A 21,551-nucleotide genomic window follows, 5' to 3' on the forward strand; every position below is an offset into this window, starting at 1 on the left:
GATTTGAGGTAAAAGCATGTTCAAATAATTGTAGTCATATGAGAATTGTGGTACATTGATAGTAAGTTATACAAAGATTTTTGATTTAAAGTGTATAATCTAATATGAACTATGTAATGACTGTGGAAGAAATCCACCAAAGTTATCTGTAACCAATCGACACACTTTCTACAAGATATAATGAAGGATGATTCTTTTTTTGTGTTTTTGTTCAATTAAAATAAAAAACATATTTCCAAAGGAAAAAAATGTTACAAAACATCAAGAGAATAAAGATTATCTTAAACTTGAAATTCATTTGAGGAAATACCATCAGGGCAATCAACCTGAGCAATTCCATTCATTAGATACAAAGCTGGTCGGCTTTTGCTCCTGGCCCGGGAGACAGATCTGTGATCCCCACAGCCTGGAACTTCCCGCTACCTGAAATGCTGTTTTCCCTCCCCGATTGCAAAAATGAGGCGTGCCTCAGTTGGAGGCTGATTCTGCATGCCCCATTTTTGGAATAGAGCACACTCTCCTTTTCCACCTTCTTTTTCCTTCTGGCCAGATCTGTCTTCCAGGCCAGAAGCAGAAGTGGACTGTCCTCTGCCTGGGTAGTCTGGGGAAGGGGGAGGCCAAGCAGTGAGCTATCTTGCCTTACACCTCTCACACAGTGCCCTCTTCCCCTGCCCCTTCTCGGGCAATTCCAGGTGGCCAAAATGCTGTTATTGCGATTTCTGCAGTGCCCACTTCACCTGCCCCATCTCGGGCGGTTCCAGATGGCAGAGATCTGGCTTATGAGGAGAAACGGAGGCTGAGCAGCGAACCATCTTGCCTTATGTCTCCTGTACAGTGCCCACTTCACCAAATGAGTCCTGACCAGGGTGCTTCCCTGGCCGCTTCCATAATGTTAATGCTATTATACATCTTGGCACAAACGATCTATCCCCAAAAGATGTACTTTCTGTGGGGAATGATTTCCAAAGCTTGGGGTACAAACTTAATAGTATAGGTTGTAGGCTTATCTTTTCAGAGGTTTTACTAGTATATAAGGAACAAAAAGGGAAAGGCCAGCATGTAGCAGAGTTTAATGTGTGGCTAAAGGAGTGATGTAAAAGGGAAGACTTCGGTTTTATTAGTCATTATGTCTGCAGCTGGTCCAATGAAAAACTGTACAAAAGAGATGGTTTGTATCCATCAAAGAAAGGGACTTAGTTACTTGGCATTAAATTCACAGATTTTTCTGGATAAACATTTAAACTGAACAGCAAGGACAGAGAATTAGTTGATAGAGAACATTTCTGTCCCCAGCAATCTAAAATTAATAAGGTTATCAGCACATGTAACATAGATGTTTGTGTGGATAAGATTATCAACCTTGCAGTTAAGCAAAACTAAGCATTTAATAGTGAGTGCTATACCATCAGAGGTGGGTTGCTCCCGGTTCAACCTTGTTCAGCCAAACTGGTAGTGGTGATTCAGCCTGGGTCGCAGAACTGGCAGCGCCCCAGGCTGGCCACACTCCCAAAATGGTTGCCCAGTCTCTTCTGCCATTGCTAGCATGTTTCTGCGCATGCGCAGAACAAATTACAATCAAATGTGCATGCATGAGCAACGCCCTGCTGGCAGGTGCCCATGTGAAGTAAGCGCGAAGCGAACTGATACCAACCGGTACAGGAACTCACCCCTGCATACCATGTGCACTAATCAAATTCAGTGGACTTCCTCCACCATCACCACCTTGAAAATATGTTGTAAAAGATTATCCAAGAAGCAAGTAAACTTTAGAGAAACCAACACTGAAAACTTGGGTTCTTCCTTCTTTCTGTCTTATCTGATTCTGTGGTCTCATCTTTCTAGTGGGACTAGCCAGATACTAATACCTGTTACCTTGTACATGTTGACAAATAAATAAATAAAAATAAAAACCCACAACACTGAATAAAGACCTTTGCATTCAGATGTATATACCATAAACTCAATTTCTGCCTATTAAAACATATTTTTATTTTGCTCTTGGAATTCTTTGCTTACTATTTTTTTTAAAAAAAACAAGGAAGCTCATTTTTGGATTTCTAAGTTTGTTCTGTTTCTGAAGACTAGCAAAAGCCACAATGAATGTACTGTGAAAAGGGGATGCTTTTGAAATGAACAGCTGCAGAATTAAGGAAGTAGCAGGCGTGTTATGTACTGATAAGCCTGTTACTTAGTTACATATTGGTAGGCATAAGAATATAAAAATCTAGCTCTGCTTTGTAGTACTTTATGTGTTCTCTGAAGTCAAGAGAAGCAACTCCTTTTTCTGGGAAATGTGTAATCCTCATGAAGCTCTCTCAATGCTTTGAATAAGATTCATTTTTGAGCACACTATGCTATTAGTTGGTATGTCTATTCTATATATGTGGAGTGAAAAATATTATATTTAGCCAATAAATTCATAATTCCAGGAATAGTTTCTAAATTAATATACATTTACAAATTCAAACCTTGTTTCTAGGCTTTTGCTTAGAAAATATGATAAAGAAAATTATATTTGGTGAACTTCTTTTCAGATGTTTCTCCAAAAGCTAGAGGCAGCCTCTCCTGTATTGTCTTAGATGTCAAAAGAACAATCTTTCTGGGTTCCTGAAAAAATCCCCAGTCAATTGTTTTTGCAGCCTGAAAGAGCCAGGTGGTCTTATCAGATCAGACCCAATTATAATCCAACAAAAAGCAGTATGCCAAGTCGGCCTAGGCCTCCAACATTACCAGAGCAACTTTAACATCAGGAAGTTAAAGACAATAATGAACTAATCCAGCACTAAAATAATCCAGCTATTGATAAGGAATCATTTTCTTCCTTTTTATGATCTTCCTTTTCTTTGTTATTATGTTTAAGGTGGCCCATTTTCTAATGAGGTGGGCAGGAATGATAGGAAATGCTTTGAGAAATATACTGATAGGGAGTTGGCTGATGAATAGTTATCTGATAGTCCATCATCCAAAACTAGTTCTGAATTAGAATATTACTGGGCAGGTTCATGTGAGTGGATTAAGACTCCTCCCGTTACTCTGGAAGTATTTGACCCTTAATTCTTGAATGTTTACCTGCTCAACTGTTCACTTCAGCCATGATCTACTGAATAGTCAAATCTTGCCAGGTAGTACCATGTGATAGTGAATTCTTCCTTGCCTGAAAGGTTGGCTCTAACTGCTTTCAAGGAGGTGATAGTGAGCTCATCTCCAAGAGCCCATTAGTAGGCACAAAATTTCTGAATACTTTTTATCAAACCTTCAACATTCCTTTTTGGGATAAGATTGTTATGAATTTGGTCAGACTACAGCTTCAGGAGGCCCTAGAAGAAGAGAATCAACTGGACCCTTTTCAACTGGGTTACAAAACAGACATAATGCAAATATAACATTAATTATAAAAATTAAGGACTTCTAGCTGTTCTGTTTCTTCTTGGTCTCTCACCAACCTTCAGTTGCATCAGTCATTATACCTTTCTGGACCAACTTGGGGGGGATTAGAAAAAGGAAGCATTATATTGTGGTGGTTATCCTTCCTCCTCTTCAGTCAGTTTCAGCGTGCCATAGAGTTCAATGATCTCATTTCTGTTTAATATCTACTGTACACAAAACCACTTTGTGAAGACAATGGTTGACACAGGGTCAGACATCATTAGCATTCTGACAGTATCTAATTGTATGTATTGGACCCAGATCAACCAATTGATACTGTTGAAGTTTAGGGCCAAGGTTTGAAGGCTGTTGGGATTTGGATGGGAAAAAACAAACTTAAACTGCATCCTACCAAGGCTGTGTCTTCCTGGTTATTTGAGTATCATGGATTTTCCATCTTTACTGCTGAATGGAACTACCCCTGACAGAACTGGGATTGAATTTAAGGATCCTCCTAGGTTTGCAGATTCTGTTTATAGATTAAATAAAAAAGACTTTACTGGGATACATCTAATCTGCCAGTTTTACCATGTCCTTGATCAGGAGCCTCTTCTCATAATTGCATATGTTTTAATCACATTGTACATGAATTACTATATGGAACTGCTCTTAAAAACTGCTTGCAAACTGCAGCTAAAAGATTGCTTTTCTTCCACTTTTTCTCCTACTCATTAAGATCTTATAGAATCAATGTGGTCCAAATCTTTTTTCAAATCAGTGCTATCTGATTGAAATCCATGTGGCATGCTGTCTCTGTTACAGTTATCCATCCTGTAAAATAGGCATTGTCCTGCATGTTTTGATTAGTCCCAAGCCTACTAGTCTTTAAATGGGCATTGAAATCCTAGTTTGTCACACATGTTCACTTGGATGGAGTATATGAGTTAACTGTGGCATAGAAATGGTGTTGGTCTCTTACTTATTGGCATCTTTTACTTGTTTTATTGTACAGAATTTTGTTTTAACTTATATTCTACCCACTCATACATTGAGCAGCTCATGAATACATTTAAAAAAAAGAATTACATCTTTCTGCTTTCATTGCATATTCTTTTGAGAGCAGTTACTGGAATTTCATTTTTTAATGTGTTCCAGTGTGTTCATAGAAAAAAAAGTGACAATAAAGGTTATAATATCTGATCTTATCTATATTCAACTCAAGTTTCATATTATTCTAAGCAGTAATTAAGATGTTTAAACCATCTGAGAAACATATTGTACCTTGGGGCCAGACTGAACTTACTTCATTTTGATAACATGAAATATTAAACAAATTAACTAAACATTTGGAATTTTCCAATGTGTGTGCGGTGTGTGTGTGTGTGTCTGTCTGTCTGTCTGTCTCTCTATGTGTATGTGATATATACTACATGTATAAATTTCAGAGGAAAAAAGTCAAATAGAAAAGCAATGTTTCACAGTACCACCTCTCCCAACTCAGATTTGAAATACAAAACATTTGATATTCTGAAATTCTACTGAATTTTATATTTAAACATAGTTACTAAATATAAAATTAATAAAAGCTTGGTTAAGCACTCTAACTGCTGAATCATTTGAGATGCTCACCAATTTAATTTAACTTTATTTTATAATTTCTGGGAATAGTTTGGTCTGCAGATGGTTGTTCCTTTGAGAATAGAATCTCCTATCACCAACACTTGCCTTCCTTTTTTAGGGGGTGCAGTCTGGGGTGTTTTTCTGTTTATTCCAGGTGAGTTTATTGATGTGACTTTTTTAGAGATATTGGATGATGTCTCTTTTCTAAGTGTTTGCATGTTCTTTGAGGGGGAGATTATTGTGACCTGAATATTTTCAACTAGGGGGGAAAATCGGTTGCTCAGTTTTAATGGGGCTGCTTCTGATTGGGTTAGATTGAGCAGCAGGGTTTTTTTTTTCTTGTAAATTTTTTATTTTTCCATTTTCACAACATATAGTCACATGTATACTATTACATAGCCAACATCATTTTGCATTATTAAATGTTTACATCAATTCATTTTACCATCAACTCCCAAAACACAATTATTTGGCTCTCCGTACACCATATTTATCCTTATCTATCACTTTCTTCTCTCGCTCTCTCCTCCCCCTCCCTACCTCCTTTCTTCCCTCTGTCATCCTTCCCTACTCTACTTCCCCTTCCTCCCTTCTTCTCCTCTCCCCCCTTCCACTCCTCATTTATCTCCTCCTCTTCCCTCCTCCTTGCCCTCTCTCCTATTCCTTTCTTCTTCCCTTGACTCTCTTCTTTTCTTCCCACTCTTATCATTTACTTGGTGTATTTCAGCTTCTGAACAAGCTCCATTTTATGTTGATGGTATTTATAGTTCCTTTTTGATATACATATTTCATTTTAACATCCCTTCTTGAAAAAAGAACAAAAAAGTATACATATATAATCATTGTACTTTTAAACACACAGACACCCGTCTAATTTTGGTCGAGAGGTAGACCTGGTTACAATTCCTAGCTATTCTCATCATTATCTTTATATAATTATACATCCTTACACACCCCCAATTTGTGATTCTGTTTTATAATCTCAGTAATTTCTCATTGTAGATATATTCCATGTTCCCGCTCTATTTTTCTATAACTTGGATTAAATTAGCCTTAAAATTGTCTATAAATGACACACCACACTGTTCAATGTTTGTTACAATTCTCTTAATCTATTATGTAAAAAAAACAAGCAGTAAACATCTTATTTTATTCATCATCTTAAGATTTCTATGTATATTCATGTCTTATATATTTTAACCAATGTTTGGTTATCCTTCTGTTGTTATTTTCAGTCAATTCACAACTCAGTTTAATTATCATGTGTAAAAGTGAAACAGAAACCTCTGCTTTACAACCTCCCCATATCAGTTTCATATTTATCCATATTCAATATATTGGCCTTTTTAGTTATCTTTCCATTATTATATTCAACCAGTTAGCAACTCCATTTTATTTTCATATTTAGAAATAAAACCCTTATCTTACTTTATAGTTTCCCATATCTAGATATCTGATTTTTTTCTAATAAGCCTTTTGTCCCATTTCTCTGTTTCTGTCTTCTCCCTTTTCTTTGTTTTAACACCTCCACTCCCAACAATTTCCCCCAAGCCACCCACATTCAAGTATTTTATATTTCTCTTTGTTGGGGCATAGCCTCCTACTTCAATTTTATTTATGCCGCTAACAACCTTCAAAACCACTTTTATCTGCTTTCCCCCCCCCATTTTGTTGGGACTTCTCCTCTTTTTACAATTTTCCCTATACTAATGCCAAAACTGATGGGGTTTTTTGTCTGCTTTTTATTTCCCTCCATTTCTCCCCCTTCTTCTTCTTTGAATTCTTCTTTAGATCTCTGCTTCCCTATGTTCAGAATTCTATTTAGGCTTAATTTTACTGATTTATACATATATTTTTATAATTTCACATAGTTCTTCTAATTCCCAGTTTTCCATCATGTCTAGTTTCAAAGTTATAATTAGCTATACAATCCTTGTTTCAGAGTTCTAATTCACTTTAGATTTATCTACTTCAATTGCTGTGAAAAAAAGCAATGGGGGTCATCTTAGTCTTTGGTTCTTCCTTGATATCCAGTTCCAAGATTGCAGTTAGTTGTACAGATCTTTTTTCAAAATTCTGGTCCAACTTAAATTTAATTAATCTATCTACTTTGAAACCGGAAGAGAAGCTAATGCTTCTTAATCCTTCGCAGCAAGAAAAAAAGAAGAGAGAGAAGAGGAAAAAAAACCTTTGTAATTCCCAGGTCCGATACTTATTCTTTGCTTCAATCACTGCTCAAAATAAATCACTTATAATAAGTTTGTAGTCAGCCAAAAGTTTTTCTCTGCCTCGAGCAGCAAGGTTTTTTTTTAGATGTGTGCTGCTTCTTTCTTTGATTATAGTTTCCTTCTATGTGTGACATACCTCCATTTGTCTTCCTCCAAGGATTTATAAGTAGGGTCAAATCTTCTGGGAATTTTTGTTCATTATATGGTCCAATTTGGGCATAGCTTTCTTGCATAGGTTGGAGTTTGGCTAGAACTGCCTCTAGATTCCTTTTTCCTTTAGCAGTTAGATATACTTTTTTATATATATATAATATATACCTGTGTTCTTTTTTTTTCTTTTTTCTTTTTTTTCTTTTTTGTTCGGTTTTTTCTTCCTTGCCTTGTCCTTTGTTCTTTTTGTCTTTTTTTTTCCTTTTTTTGACCTTTTTTTTCCCCACTAGTGTGGGCACGTATTGTTTAAGATTATTATTTTTATTAATATCTTTAAATAATAATTACAGTCAAATGAAAATGGATATATGATGATGGTGATATGTATGAATATTTGAGTTAAAATGCTCGAGTTAACATGAGTTATGTTTGTTGACTGTGGAGGAGATGCACGAAAGTTTATTTGTGACCGACTGACACATTTTCTATAGCATGTAAAGAAAGATGTTGTACTTGTTTTAAATTAAAAAATTTAAAAAAAATTAATTAAAAAAAATGACCAGTGTGGACTTATAAGAGGCCAATAAATGTCAGACATAGTACGAAGGGTATTAAAATTGGTTATTATATAAAGAATCAAAAATTAAAGGCAGGTGTATTAGCATTAGATGTATTTAAGGCTTTTGTGTGTGTGGAATGGCCTACATTAAAGATATTAATAGAGAAGTTAAGTTTTTGTAAAAAAATTTAGACATGATAAATCAATTATATTCAGAAAATAAGATGAGTTTAGGGGCGACTGCAGGATGGTGTTACAGAGACAGTAACCTTAAGCTGGGGAATGAGACAGGGTTAATTACTGCTACACCAAACCAACCAGGATCTACTCACTCTTCACCTCAAATTCAGCAACAAAATCCACCCAGCACTCTGGGACAAATCCAAACAACTAGCCCTCTGGAGATCCGAAACAGAAACCTCCTACAAGACAGACACACACACACCAACAAACTCCACAAACTAGAAAAACAACAGAAGCCCAATCCTCCTCCACAGCAACTCATGAAACAAACAGTACACAACATATCAGACAGGACCTTCACCACAGCAAAAACCAATGTCTTTTCCAGAGGATTCAACTTTGCAGTCGCCCCTAAACGCATCCCCACTGAAAACATCATATGCGGAGTTGAAGCTACCCTCACCAAAATCAACCCAGATGAAGCCAATAAAATCAGACTTGAAGTCACCAATGTCCTCTGCTCCAGCAATCCACCCAGAATCAACTTACAGAAAGAAGAACAAAAAGCACTCACCAACTTGAGGAAAGACAACAACATAATCATTCTCCCAGCAGACAAAAGCAATGCCACATGGTGATGAACACATCTGACTGCCAAGCCAAACTATCCAACTTACTCCAAGACCCCACTTACAAACCTCTAAACACAGATCCCACCACCTACCTGGAAAAACCACCAAATCCAAAATAAAAGCCTCTCCCATCTGTGAAGAGAACCAGCAAAGAATCATCCCCAGAGAGAAATCATCCAGATGCCCCAAACTCTATGGCCTCCCCAAGATACACAAAGAAGGAATACCACTCAGACCCATAGTCAGCTCCATATGCTCACCTCTACAGAATCTTGCTAAATTCCTCATCAAACAACTTCAACTCTACACAGAATCCATCACCTCAAAAAACTCACTCCACTTCCTACAAACAATAAAGAAACAAAACCTACAACCCAGTGACCTACTTGTGAGCTTCAATGTCATATCACCCAAGTGCCTATAAAAGAAGCCTTGACAGCTATCCAGAACAAACACAACCTCCCTAAACACATCCTGGACCTGACCAACCACTGCCTAACCAACACATACTTCATCCATAATGAACAAAGATACAAACAGTTAGAAGGAGCACCCATAGGATCACTCCTCTCACCCGTCATCCTAACCCTCACCCTAACCAACACATACTTCATCCATAATGAACAAAGATACAAACAGTTAGAAGGAGCACCCATAGGATCACTCCTCTCACCCGTCATCGCAAACTTATACATGGAACAATTTGAAACTAACACTTAGATAAATCTGAACACAAACCCAAACTCTGACTTAGATACTGTATGTTGATGACACTTTCGTGATTTAGCCACATGGGAAAGAAAAACTGGATAACTTCCTCACACATCTCAACAGCCTATACCCCAAAATACAATTCACTATGGAAATAGAAGCAAACAAACAACTTCCCTATCTGGATGTCCTAATCTACAAAAAACCCAATGGCTTCCTAGGACACACCATCTACTGGGGAAAAAACCACACCAACTGCTACTTAAACACACAATCCCATCACCACCCTGCACCGATCAACTCTGTAGCCAAGACCCTCATCTCCAGAACCAAACACCTAGCTGACAAAGACCACCTGAAAACTGAATTACACACTCTCTCCAATGGATTCCAAAGAAAAACAATTACCAACCTAATCCAAAGGGAGACTCCCCCCAAGAACTGAGACACAGAATAGGACAACGACATCACCCTCCTCCCTTACATCAAAGGCACCACAGATAAAACCAGCAAAATTCTCCACACGCACAATATCAAGACAGCCTTCAGCACTGACCAAAAAATAGCCAACATCTTAAGAAACCCCAGCTTTCCAGCTAGAAAACCAAGGAGTCTACAAAATACCATGCAAAATCTGCCCTGCCACAGACATTGGACAAACTAATAGGAGAATAAATGCACGCATCGCAGAACACAAGAACGCAGTCAAAAAAAAAAAAAAAAAAAACTTCCTCCCTTTTCCCTTAAAGCAACAGGACATGAAATTGATTTTGAAGGAACCAAATTAATCTCCAAAACAGAACACTTCAACAAGAGAATAATTATGGAAGCCATCAAAATAGAGAAACACCCCCACAACATGAATAAACGGGACGATATCTCCCACCTACCAGACAACTGGAAACCAGTCCTAGTGAACAAACAAAGCCCAACCAACACCCAAGTTGTTACAATACAAAACAACAACAGCCACATAGCCAGCACCTCAGCCACACAGGATGATACGAAACAGCCAACCAATCTACAAACGTAAATTCCATCTACCAATCAGGATGCAACTACACAGCTAATCAACGCACTTAAAGCAACAAAGCTAGCACTCCATACCCACCCACCAAGATTCATAGAAAGATGACAGCTCCAACCACGCCTTACTCGCACAAGCACGAAGCCGAAAACACCAGCATGAAGATGGCAAGTGGGACCTCACCGAAATGTTCCCAAGACAATCTCAATCTAACATGGGAAAAGACCTAAATAGCAATAGCAGTAGACTTATATACCGCTTCATAGGCCTTTCAGGCCTCTCTAAGCGGTTTACAGAGAGTCAGCATATTGCCCCCAACAATCTGGGTCCTCATTTTACCCACCTCGGAAGGATGGAAGGCTGAGTCAACCCTGAGCCGGTGAGATTTGAACCGCTGACCTGCTGATCTAGCAGTAGCCTGCAGTGCTGCATTTAACCACTGCGCCACCTTGGCTCTAAATACAACAAGACCAGCATATATATGGAGTTTGTGATAGGGCAATTGTTATAAACATATTTTTTTTCTGAAATAGAATCAAGTTATTTAAAATTTAGGTCAACATTTGTTAAGGTCTACATTAGAAGTCATCATAAAGATTACAATCTAGATTAATTTTGATAGATATATGATTTGCCATTGAGTGTTGAGCAAGACAATTGTACTATATTTTTATGTACATTAGCTTGGGTAAAATTAGTTTTCACTTTATTGAACTCTAGGCTAAGGGTTAGTTTTGAAATCTTATGGTTTCACACCAGCATGATTGAAAACCTACTACTTTTGTATATGGATCAGTACTATATGAATGAACAAAGGGGTTTGTCTTCAATTAAATTGCTGCTACCACCATCTTGTATTTTTTATCACCCATGAATGCTATTATCCTCTTTAAAATATTTTCCATCACAAATAAATATTATTTATATCATTGACCAATATAATAGTTGGTAAGATAATTTATAACTAATATTAGATGAGAGTATAGTATCTCAATTCACTTAGTTACTATTATAATCAATATTATAATTTAGCAAATTGTGTTGAAATTAAATTAGTTTTAGCTGTTCAAAAAACTCTATACATGGGCTTATAAAGTCATATAACAGCATTAGAACAAAAAACAGTTACCTGTGCAGATGATCTATAAAGCAAAGGTAGATTCCCCCACGTGCTAGTCATTTCCCATAAGTGATCTATAGACAGAGTTTAAAAATGATGATTGTTATGTTGACCAGTAAGTGTGTTTTATCTGCATGTCAGGATAAGGTATGTACGTATGTGCCATGTGGTAGAATATAAATCATTTTCAAATTTCCAACAGATTAAGTGGTATTCTGTATTTGGTATAGATATTTGAAATCTTTTCTACGTAATCTTCTATTGTGCACCAAAATTCATAAGGGAAACATATCTGAAAATAATTCATGCTTATAAAAAAAACATAAATTTGGTATTTAAAGACAAAAAAAGATTATATCATGTATATTTACTGTGCCTACATCTGTCATGGCATTCTTGATCTGTAATGAAGCAGAAGGGGATTGCTTTCTAGTTTAATAAGATTATTTGGTACCTTGCAGGATCTTCAGGATGACATTGGGAGGCAGCAAGCTGTTGTCAGAACTTTGAACACCGTTGGAGATGAGATTATTGAGCAATCATCAACAACAGATGCCAGCATTTTAAGAGAAAAATTGGACAGCTTGAATTTCCGATGGAAGGAAGTCTGCAGGCAGTTGGCAGAGAGAAAAAAGAGGTAGATAATAATTTTTGGTATTTCGTAATATATTCCAATACTGTGAAGGAGATCTAATTTTATATGTGTAGATGGATGACACACTGCTGAGGAGATAATTGTAAATATTAAGAAGTGGCTTTAGTACTTGGCATTATATTATATTAGAGTTTTTGTTTTTACTAGCACATGTTAAGTTGATTCCTGTCTAAATTCATTTTCTGAAGAAGGGACACCTTAGTCTCTCTTCCACAAGTAAAAGGAGTTCAAAGAAAACAGTTTTAGCAGACATTTTGGCAGACATTTAATGCTTCAAAAGATTCTCAATAGAATATTTACTTGCCATCAAGAAGGAACAATATGGAATTGTTTAAGAATATAGAACATGTTGGGATAGAATTAAAATAAGGTAATATATATTGTTTTTCTCATTAATATAACATATTTGTTTAAATATGGCTGGTTGTTTCAGCATTCTCGTAATTTGTAAACTACTTCAAATTTAAATTGGAAATGTAACATAAAGGGTCATTTTATCATGCTTGGTGGACTTGAAAAATAACTAGAAAATGTTGCATTCAAATACATGCAGTGATACAAAGAATTTTAAAGATTAATATTCATTTGAAACCAGAACTCAACTTATTGAGAATAATGGATAGAAAGAGATATTGAAGGTTGTTTTTATATATGATAACTGCTCTAGGGTTATTATATGGACAAAAATGGGAAGATTCTGAAATACCCACAATGGTGGAAAGGCTGGTGAAAATGACAGCATTAGGAGAGATAACAGAATTGACTTAGAAAAAAGATATTTATTGTTGTGATTAGAAACCCTTATGAATTTTTTTCTGAAAAAAGAAAAAATGTGTTTATGGATTTGAAAACTATTAGTAAGTATTGAGTAAAACTTCCAATGTATTCTATGATTAATTGAATTTACTTTGCATAAAAACATATATTGATTTATTTTTCTTTATTATTTCAATGGAACCTAAGTCCCACTACCAGCTCTAACTAAATTTTAAGCATTGAACTGAAGTCTTAAGGAGCAGTATTAAGTATGTACAGTGAATTCTATCCATTAGGTGGTTCACTTCATTGCCTATGAATATATTGATTGAATGACTGTGTCAGGTTTCCAAAAGATGCTCTAATTGATTCATGAGTCTTGAGCCAAGTTTCAAAAGAAAACTAGTCATTTATTAGGAGCACCATTTGTCAAGACCTTATTGCAGTCAGATCTGAGCCTCATTTGAATTATAGCTGAACTTTACCTCTGTTCCTTTTCTTCCCTCAGTCTGTGTCATAAATCACATTCCCCAATGAGGTACACCACTCCCAATCCTGCTGCAGTAATCTAAGATTCGACTCTAGCTGAAACTATACGTGGAATGTGCTCCCCCCCCCCTTCCTTACTATGGCAACTATATGAATTGACATACTGAATATATTAAGGGACATTTGGACTGCTGAAAGTCCATGAAAATTTCTTTTTAATGTTTGTGTTCTGTTGAGGGGCTCAATCAGTAATGCTGATTGAAAAGTTATGTATTACAGCTAGAAATTCCATGGAAAATTTAAAAATCCCTAAATGTCATTAATCTTCATATCTTAATTGGTCACTACCCAACAAGGTAGATAAAAACACAAGAGCAAATGCATTTGATCTGGTGCTGGATGACTTTTCATATTGATCAATTATCATGACAGATTACTTCCTTGTGACAATGGAGTTAATTAGAGCAGGAAAGAAAGGACCTGCTTTTTAAAATGGCCTATTTCAAACATGAAATGTCTCCACCAAGCTTCCTGTTGTTCATCAACTACCAGTGAAGCTGGCAGTCAAGTCAGATGAGGAGGTGGAGGGAGTTCCTGGGTTAACATTGGAGCTTGCGGTAGGCTCTGAGGATCAAGAGGGCTCAGAGCCAGATGCAGAACAGGGCCCATCTACTCACGCTCAGGCAGAGAGACAGCTGTTTTCGGGGCCTGAGCTCAGCAAAGGGGAGAACAGCCAGGGCCTGTCCTAGACACACATGTGTGCAGAGAAGAGAGGAGAGCAACAATGGACTGGGGAGCTGACTCTCCAAGAGATGCTAACCTGGCTGGAATATAAAGAGGAGAGGTGTGGGAGGCATCGGTTGCTATAGACAACCATTCATGCTACAAGAGAGTTCCCTCCATTGGATTTCCTTGCCAGGATTTCTCCCTGTGGGGAACTCAGAGACATTGCAATTAGCTGAGCCAGTGTGAGCAGAGACTGCTACTGCTTATTGAAAGATCTAAGGACTCTTACCTAGAGTTTTTCCGTGAATGCAGTTTATTCCTGCCTTGTTAAACAAAATGAGTTTTCCTCCTGGGTAAGCAGTTGAGTAGTACTTGCAAAGGCTGGATCAGAACACTTCCTGGTGACAGTTGGGGAGTTTCTCAGTGATATTAATGGGTATTTGTTGAGCCAGGATGCTCAACAAATCACTCCTGAGTATTTTTCCCTGCCTGCCTGTCCCATGAGCTCCTTGGTTTACTAAAGAGTCCTAGTAAATAAATGATTGAACAGGGATGATGACTGGCTCGGACTGAACCCGGCTTCCCAACTGGCAGAGGGAACAAGGCCGGGAGGAGGTGGTCAGGTCAACAGCTTGGTCTCCCACCATGTTCAAAGAAGAGCTCTGGTGGGGCTTGAATCTGCATTGCAGGAAGACTCCACTCTTGGGGGGCACACCAGTCTTCCTCTGTAAACCTCCCCATCTTCCCACAATTGGTGGGGACATCTTTCTTGCTCTGCTGGTGCCCCTTTGCCTCTTCCCACACTCAGGTGGGGGGAAACACTTCAGGACACCCTGATCCCTCTTCCCCAACTGGGAGACTCCACTGATCCCCAAGCAGTGGTGCTCTCTGAGGATGAAAGTTGCTTCCAAAGCACAGAGAGGCTTTAGTTTTTCTCCTCCTCAGTGAGTGAAAAGCTGGTGGGCCAGTGGGGTTCAGCCCACAAGCCCCCTCTGTCGCAGGAGCAGTCTAAGTCAAACAGAGCCCAGCCAACCATAGCTGGGCTGCCTGACCCCAGGAACAAGTGAATCGAATGGTGGGCAAGGCTGGAGGAGGCATAGCTGGAGCCATGGCAATTGGAGCCATGGGCAGTGGATCAGCTCACTGCAGACCTGCGATTCGAAGGGCGGAGGTTGCTCCTAGAGGTCATGTGCCTCTTTCTGAGGTGCTTGGGCAATGCCTTCCAACCAAGTTTTCATGCCACCATTGTCCCTTCTTCTGGTTTTGCCCACTTGCCCATCAGGCCCTGCAGACTCCAGAGAAGGTCCTGCCAGGATTCGGTTGTGGGGAGCCTCCCAGTTGGGGACGACGGATCTGGATGCCATGAGGTGTTTTTCCCCCATCCAGGCACAGGAAGAGGTGAAGGGGAATTGGCAAACAAAAATAAAGATGTCCCCAGCAATTGTAGGAAGGTGGGTGTGGGGTGTCTCCAAAGGAAGCCTGGAGTGCGCATCCCAAGAGTGGAGTCTTCCTGCAATGCAGGTTCAAGCCCCACTGGAGCTCTATTTGAACATAGTGGGAGACCGAACTGTTGACCTGATCATGTCCTCTTGGCATCATTCCCTCTGCCAGCCAGGAAGCTGGGTTTAGTCTGAGCCGGTCAATGCCCAGCCTGATGCCAGCACCCCCTCCCTGGGGGCACCTTCACAATCACATCAGGGGAAGCGTGGTGTGGAGGGGGGCTAGGCTAGCACAAATACTTACCTGTGTTTGGCAGGAGGAGGCAGTTCTATGGATGCACGTGGCAAAGGCGAGGCAGGGTAAGTGTCGGAGCGGGCTATTTCAGGGGCATGGTCAGCCAGCCATCACTATTGGTTAGGCAATCCATGCCCAATTACCACTACCGGTTCTCCCAAACCGGGAGTAACTCACCTCTGATCCCCACCCTTCCAAGTTTGAATATAGTATATTTTACATTCTAATATCAGTGTCTTGAAGGCCTAAATAATTTGATCTGAAAAGGAAGATAGAGTGATGTAGGAAATTTTCAGTATATATAGTGCTTATTCTCAAAAATTCTTTTAATAATATAATAGCTAATATACCTAAGCATTGCAAATATTATTCATATTTCTAAGTAATATGATAGATGATGATGAATCTTTTGTTCTTGGTATGTCAAAAATTCAGCAAATATCTAACTTGACTCTGCTGATGTGTCACCTTCCAAACAAATGACAAACAATTCTTTACATATTGATTTACCGTATTTTTCAGAGTATAAGATGCTGTGGAGTATAAGACACACCTTAGTTTTGAGGGAGGAAAGTAATAATAAGAAAAAATTCTGTCTCTGCCTACCAGCATCCATGATAATTGGCTGACACATAGTAACAAAGTCAGCCAATTAATAGGCATAGCAACTAAGTCAGACAATGAAGGCTATTTGGATTCTGAAATTTGCTGTGTGAGCAACAAGGAGACAAGGAGCCTGGCTTAGCCAAGAACTGAAAGTGAAACTGCTTGTGTTTTGCTTCTATTTACTGCTTTCTTGGAAAACCTGCTTTTGGTAATGTATATTATTATTATTTTGAATCCTGCTGAATCAGTTACTTATGTGTTCTTTCTGAATGTGATTACTGCTGCAAACTCTGACCAGGCCAGGTCAGCTTCAGCACTTATTGCAGCCTGATTCAGCACAGCTGATTGACGGGTGAATTGGACTGCCAGAATACTCCCAATCAGCTGTTCCATCCTGCAGGGATTGCCTCAAATCATTGCTGCCTCCATGTCTTGTGTTTTTGGCCTCTGGGGGAGGTGGGGGAGGCTTCATTCAGTGTATAAGATGCACCCAAATCTTTTGGGGGAGGGGAAGGTGCATCTTATGCTCTGTATTTTTTTTAATACTGTTGCAGCAGATTTGAGGTTTGCAATCTACTTACAAAAGACAAGGAGCCAAGACCACAAAGGTTCTGAGAGAAGACAGGTTTATTTGGACGCGTCCAGAGTTCAGTGGGATTGACACCAAGACTGAACTGCCAGGGCTATCCCCTGGCAGAGATTTTATACTTTTTAATTAAACATTACAAATTAGGAGGCGTTACAATAGGCGGATACATTTTAGGGTCATAACCCTCCTGAGATCAGTAAAAGACATTTTTGGAAAAATTACAAATACATGATTCTCATAAAATTCCAAGTTACAATAGGGAAGTGAATCTTGGTTACTCATGAAGCAAACAGGATATATTGCTAAAATATTGCTAAAATATTGCTGATTGAAGGTTAAAATATTGCTGACTTTAAGCTGACATTTAAAGCACACAAAGGCTGTCATGAATATTTTTAGTTTGTTCCTTACACCCATGCTTTCCTGTTTCACTCTTGTGCAAAGCTTGCATTTACGTTCCCTTAATTTTTGCAAGGGGAAAAAGGGAAGTCTTTAGGCCAGTAAGTCAAAAGTGAGCTTTGATTTTGATATTAAGCATTTTAAAGGTTATAATATTTAGCCTGTTAGAATCACCTAACCTGGTCAACCATTGGTGGGTTTACCTGTGCACCCCCTCCTGCATCAATACAATCATGTGATCCTCAGCATCTACTGCTCACCTTCAGACAATGTTCTCTTTCTGTTGACATTTGTTCTTCAATGATCTTCTGCACCCTCTGCAGCCTTCAAAAGCCACCAAAAAACATGCCCCATTCTCACATGATTTTTAGAGGGTTCAGATGCCATGTGAAAGCATAGCCCTCTTGTACAACATCCAGATGGTGACACCACACCGCATTCTCACACAGCCTCCATAGCACAGGTGAGTTGCTCCTGGTTCAGCTCAGATCAGGCGAACCGGTGATGTCGGTGGAGGGAGACTCTGCATGTGCAGAAGTGTTGCACAGGCACAAGCATGATCAAACCAGTGGCGCCAGGATTTGCAACCCACCTCTGCTCCATAGCCTTTGAAGAAGAGGTATGCTTTCAAAACTAGTTATTGTCAGTTGTTGATGAATGATAGGGTGTCATTGGAAACTTCATGGTGTGTCACCTTTGACATGTCTCAAGGTTAACCATCATTGTGATAGAGCTTCTAGAGGTCTAGTAGCTGTAATGGTTCTTGAAGTAATAATATAAAGACATAGGGCTTTTGTACTACCATTACATAAGAAATCTAAGGATATATTGTTTACACCATAGGCCAGAAAAATCAGATAATTTATATAAAACTGTCAGTAACATATTGCCTCATAGTTTAAGCAAGGAGAAGACTTGCCTTTGCTTGCTTCAATCCACTTTTCTTTTGATGTTGTCGAACTATTCCTTACCCTCAAAACACTGAAGTTAGATCTAGATCTTCTTTCAGTTGTAGAGTACTGTTTTATTTTTAAGTACACAAACATTATTAAACTCTGACTACTTACTGAACATAGCTGTTCTTCTTTGCACTTAATTTTGAATTATATGTCAATTCCTCACCAGGCTCTCTTTATTATTGCATTTACTGAAAATATTAGAAGTATTTATAATGCAAGCAGATTCTCATCCAATGTTTCAAACAGACCATATTTTTTTCTTCAGTAAATGCATTTCAATTACTTTGTAATAAAATATTTAGCAGTTAATTGCAGATGGAGAGTTATAAATGCACCATTTATAACTGTTACTACCACATACTGAAATAAATCCTAGCAATCATTACACTTGTAGGTAAACAAAGAAATAACAGTTGAGATATTGAATGCATGAATAAAGCATTTTTAAACATTGCTATTAAGATAGGAATTTTTTAAAAAAATGTAGGATTACTTTAATGTTCCAATAAAAGAAAATATCTGTATTTCAGGGTTGAACTATAAAGTTCTTGGAGCTCTCTGAACATCCTTGCAGATGTTTCATTACTCATCTAGGCAATATCATCAATCCTAATATAGGGTTTGCTTTCTGTTTATTCTCTGTAGCTCGATATTGGTGGGGCAAATGATTTCTTCCTTGGTGGTTCTTTGATTATTTTCTGCCTGATTGTATGACTAATGTTGATCCCTGCTTCTCTGTTGGTTAATGAAGAACTGTGTTCTAGTCTTTTTGTTTTAGTTCTAGGTTTTTTTTAATTGTCTCTTTCAAGTGGAAATATAATGTATCTCTAAGTATCTATTGATGTCTGATTTGCCTAAAGGCCAAGCTTCCAAGACTTCCCTAGCATTTTTGGATTTGGCTTAATCTAGAATTACTGTTATACAATACACTATAATATCATATCAATGGCGAACCTTTTTTGGCTCGCATGCCATAAGTAAGGTGACCAGACGTCCCGCATCTGGTGGGACAGGCACGCCTTCCCATAATTTTTCCTGCGTCCTGGGCCGTTCTCAAAAAAACCCGCTTTATTTTGGCGCTCGCAGCTCGCTCACTCCCCCGCCCATCAGCTGCTAGCTCGCTTGCTCGTTCCATTCTACACTAAAAATCTAAGCCAGCCCAGCCTGCAGCTCACTGATTGGCCTGGACTCCAGCCAATCAGTGAGCTGGCTGGGATGGAAAACTTTAAGCACACAGCGTGCTTAAAATTTTCCATCCCAGCCAGCTCACTGGTTGGCTGGAGTCCGCTTAGCTTAGCACGCTCCATTTCATTTCGTCTTTAATTTACTTATTTTTGCATCCATATGAGTCTGCAATCTTTAATGTCGTGCCTCCTCTGATAGCTCCACCCAGCTTTTAGTCTACCTTAGGACCAGATGTGTTTCTTTTCTCTCCTCTTCAATGGTACTAAAAATAAGTTTCTGGTTTCCTGGCACCAAAAGGCTTGAGATCCCATCCCTTTTTGGGGAATGTTTATGATGGCTGTGTGGGATGTTTTACTTTAATGTCTAATGGAAGATAGCCATGGGAATGTATGTTTATTCAGCTCTCAGGGCAGTTGATAAAGGAAACTTCTTCACACTTGTGTATTGGCTAGAATCTGCATTCTAATAATTGGGAGGGGTCACTATTACTTTAATTCTACTTGCATTGCCTAAAGGGATTCAGATGTTGCTTTGTCTTTAACGGCTTCCATTCTTCTTAATTAAAGGTTCCTTTTGAAATAATCCATTTCAAGAGTCTTCACTTTCTTAGATTAGGAGAGGAGCCCTTACATAAAGCAACATCTCTGCAAAACAGTCAACCAGGAGAGACAACATTTGCTCTACGAGGGAACCCTGCAAACCATGTCCGAGCACAACAGTGAATGAGGGGAAGCTGAATGATGGAGGAAGGTGTCAACCCCTCCCCAAACAGAGCCCTGCTCCATGTACCCTGCCAGAGAGGATGAGGTGAGCCTGGAGAACCCCCAAAAGCCCCACTGGTCAATCGGCATTGGGACAAAAGATGGCTGGGATAGGAGAACCAGAGGAGTAATCTTATCCATGGCAGCCAAAAACTGGGGTCGAAATTGGAGCTAGAAGCCTCCTCTGACCAGGAGGAGCTAAACGAAGCCTCGCTGAGAGAGGATTGTCTGAAGAGACATGTAACCCAGTTAGTGATGGAGATTTCGGAAAATCTCAACACCCGGGGGAAGCCAGAACGGCAACCAAGAGGCGTTGAAAGGGCAGCAACTGTGGATGACTCCAGGGGAACTAACCCTCTTCTGAACCCTGCTGATCAAGCAGATGGCACAGCAGCAACAGCAAGGAATCCAGAAAACATTCCCCCCAGTTGGCGCATGCATTGGGGGCCACTCCCAACCAACCCCGAAACCTGCAATTAGAAAGAGAAACTCCTCCTCTTAGGGTGAAGTTTGATGGGAACCCGAAAAAATTAAGATTCTTTGTGGCACACATGCAAGATTCTTTGTCACCTACATGCAAGAATATGGGTGTGATTTTCAAACCCAAGGATCCCAAGTGCGAGTGGTTACCCTAGCCCTGGAAGGAGCCACCACCAGATGGATGGTGACCCTGCATGATGCCAATGTGCCAGAACTGCGGGGACTTCAACTGTTTCATAATGGCCCTGCAATGACTTTTTGAGGACCCCCTCGCAGACAGCAAAGCACACAACTGCATTAAAGTTGGGAAGCAGGGACGCTGGCCAATGACAGAGTATACCAAAGAATTCTGAGACCTGGCGTGTCATGTGAACTGGCCAGAAGATATCCTGGTAAGCTGGTTCAAGGATGGGCTGAGTGATGACCACTACAATGCCCGCGTGGCCCGAGATGCACCAAACCACCTACATGAGTGGTATCTCACTGCTGAAGAGGCAGAGATCGACATGGCCAGGAATCAGTACCGAATGGAGCCAATGTGGAAGAAATCCCCGCCCCAATGGAAGCAAGAGCCTTTCAACCCTTTTAGTCTACCTTAGGAACAGATGTGTTTCTT

At 39.2% G+C, this 21,551-nt stretch overlaps 1 protein-coding gene across 6 annotated transcripts in view; it reads left to right on the forward strand.

Annotated features, from left to right (window-relative positions):
- The window catches only part of DMD (dystrophin), a 1,286,665-nt gene that overhangs the window by 716,585 nt on the left and 548,529 nt on the right, over positions 1–21,551 (forward strand). For all 6 annotated transcript variants that reach the window (XM_087721810.1, XM_087721811.1, XM_087721815.1 and 3 more), the window contains exon 44: positions 12,058–12,233. In XM_087721810.1, coding sequence (XP_087577936.1) covers positions 12,058–12,233 — 176 coding nt within the window. The remainder of the gene's footprint in view (positions 1–12,057; positions 12,234–21,551) is intronic.

This window comes from Thamnophis sirtalis, unplaced genomic scaffold, assembly GCF_051295495.1.
Source record: "Thamnophis sirtalis isolate CommonGarterSnake01/CBP01778 unplaced genomic scaffold, rThaSir2_p1.2 scaffold_8, whole genome shotgun sequence".
NCBI lineage: Eukaryota > Metazoa > Chordata > Lepidosauria > Squamata > Natricidae > Thamnophis > Thamnophis sirtalis.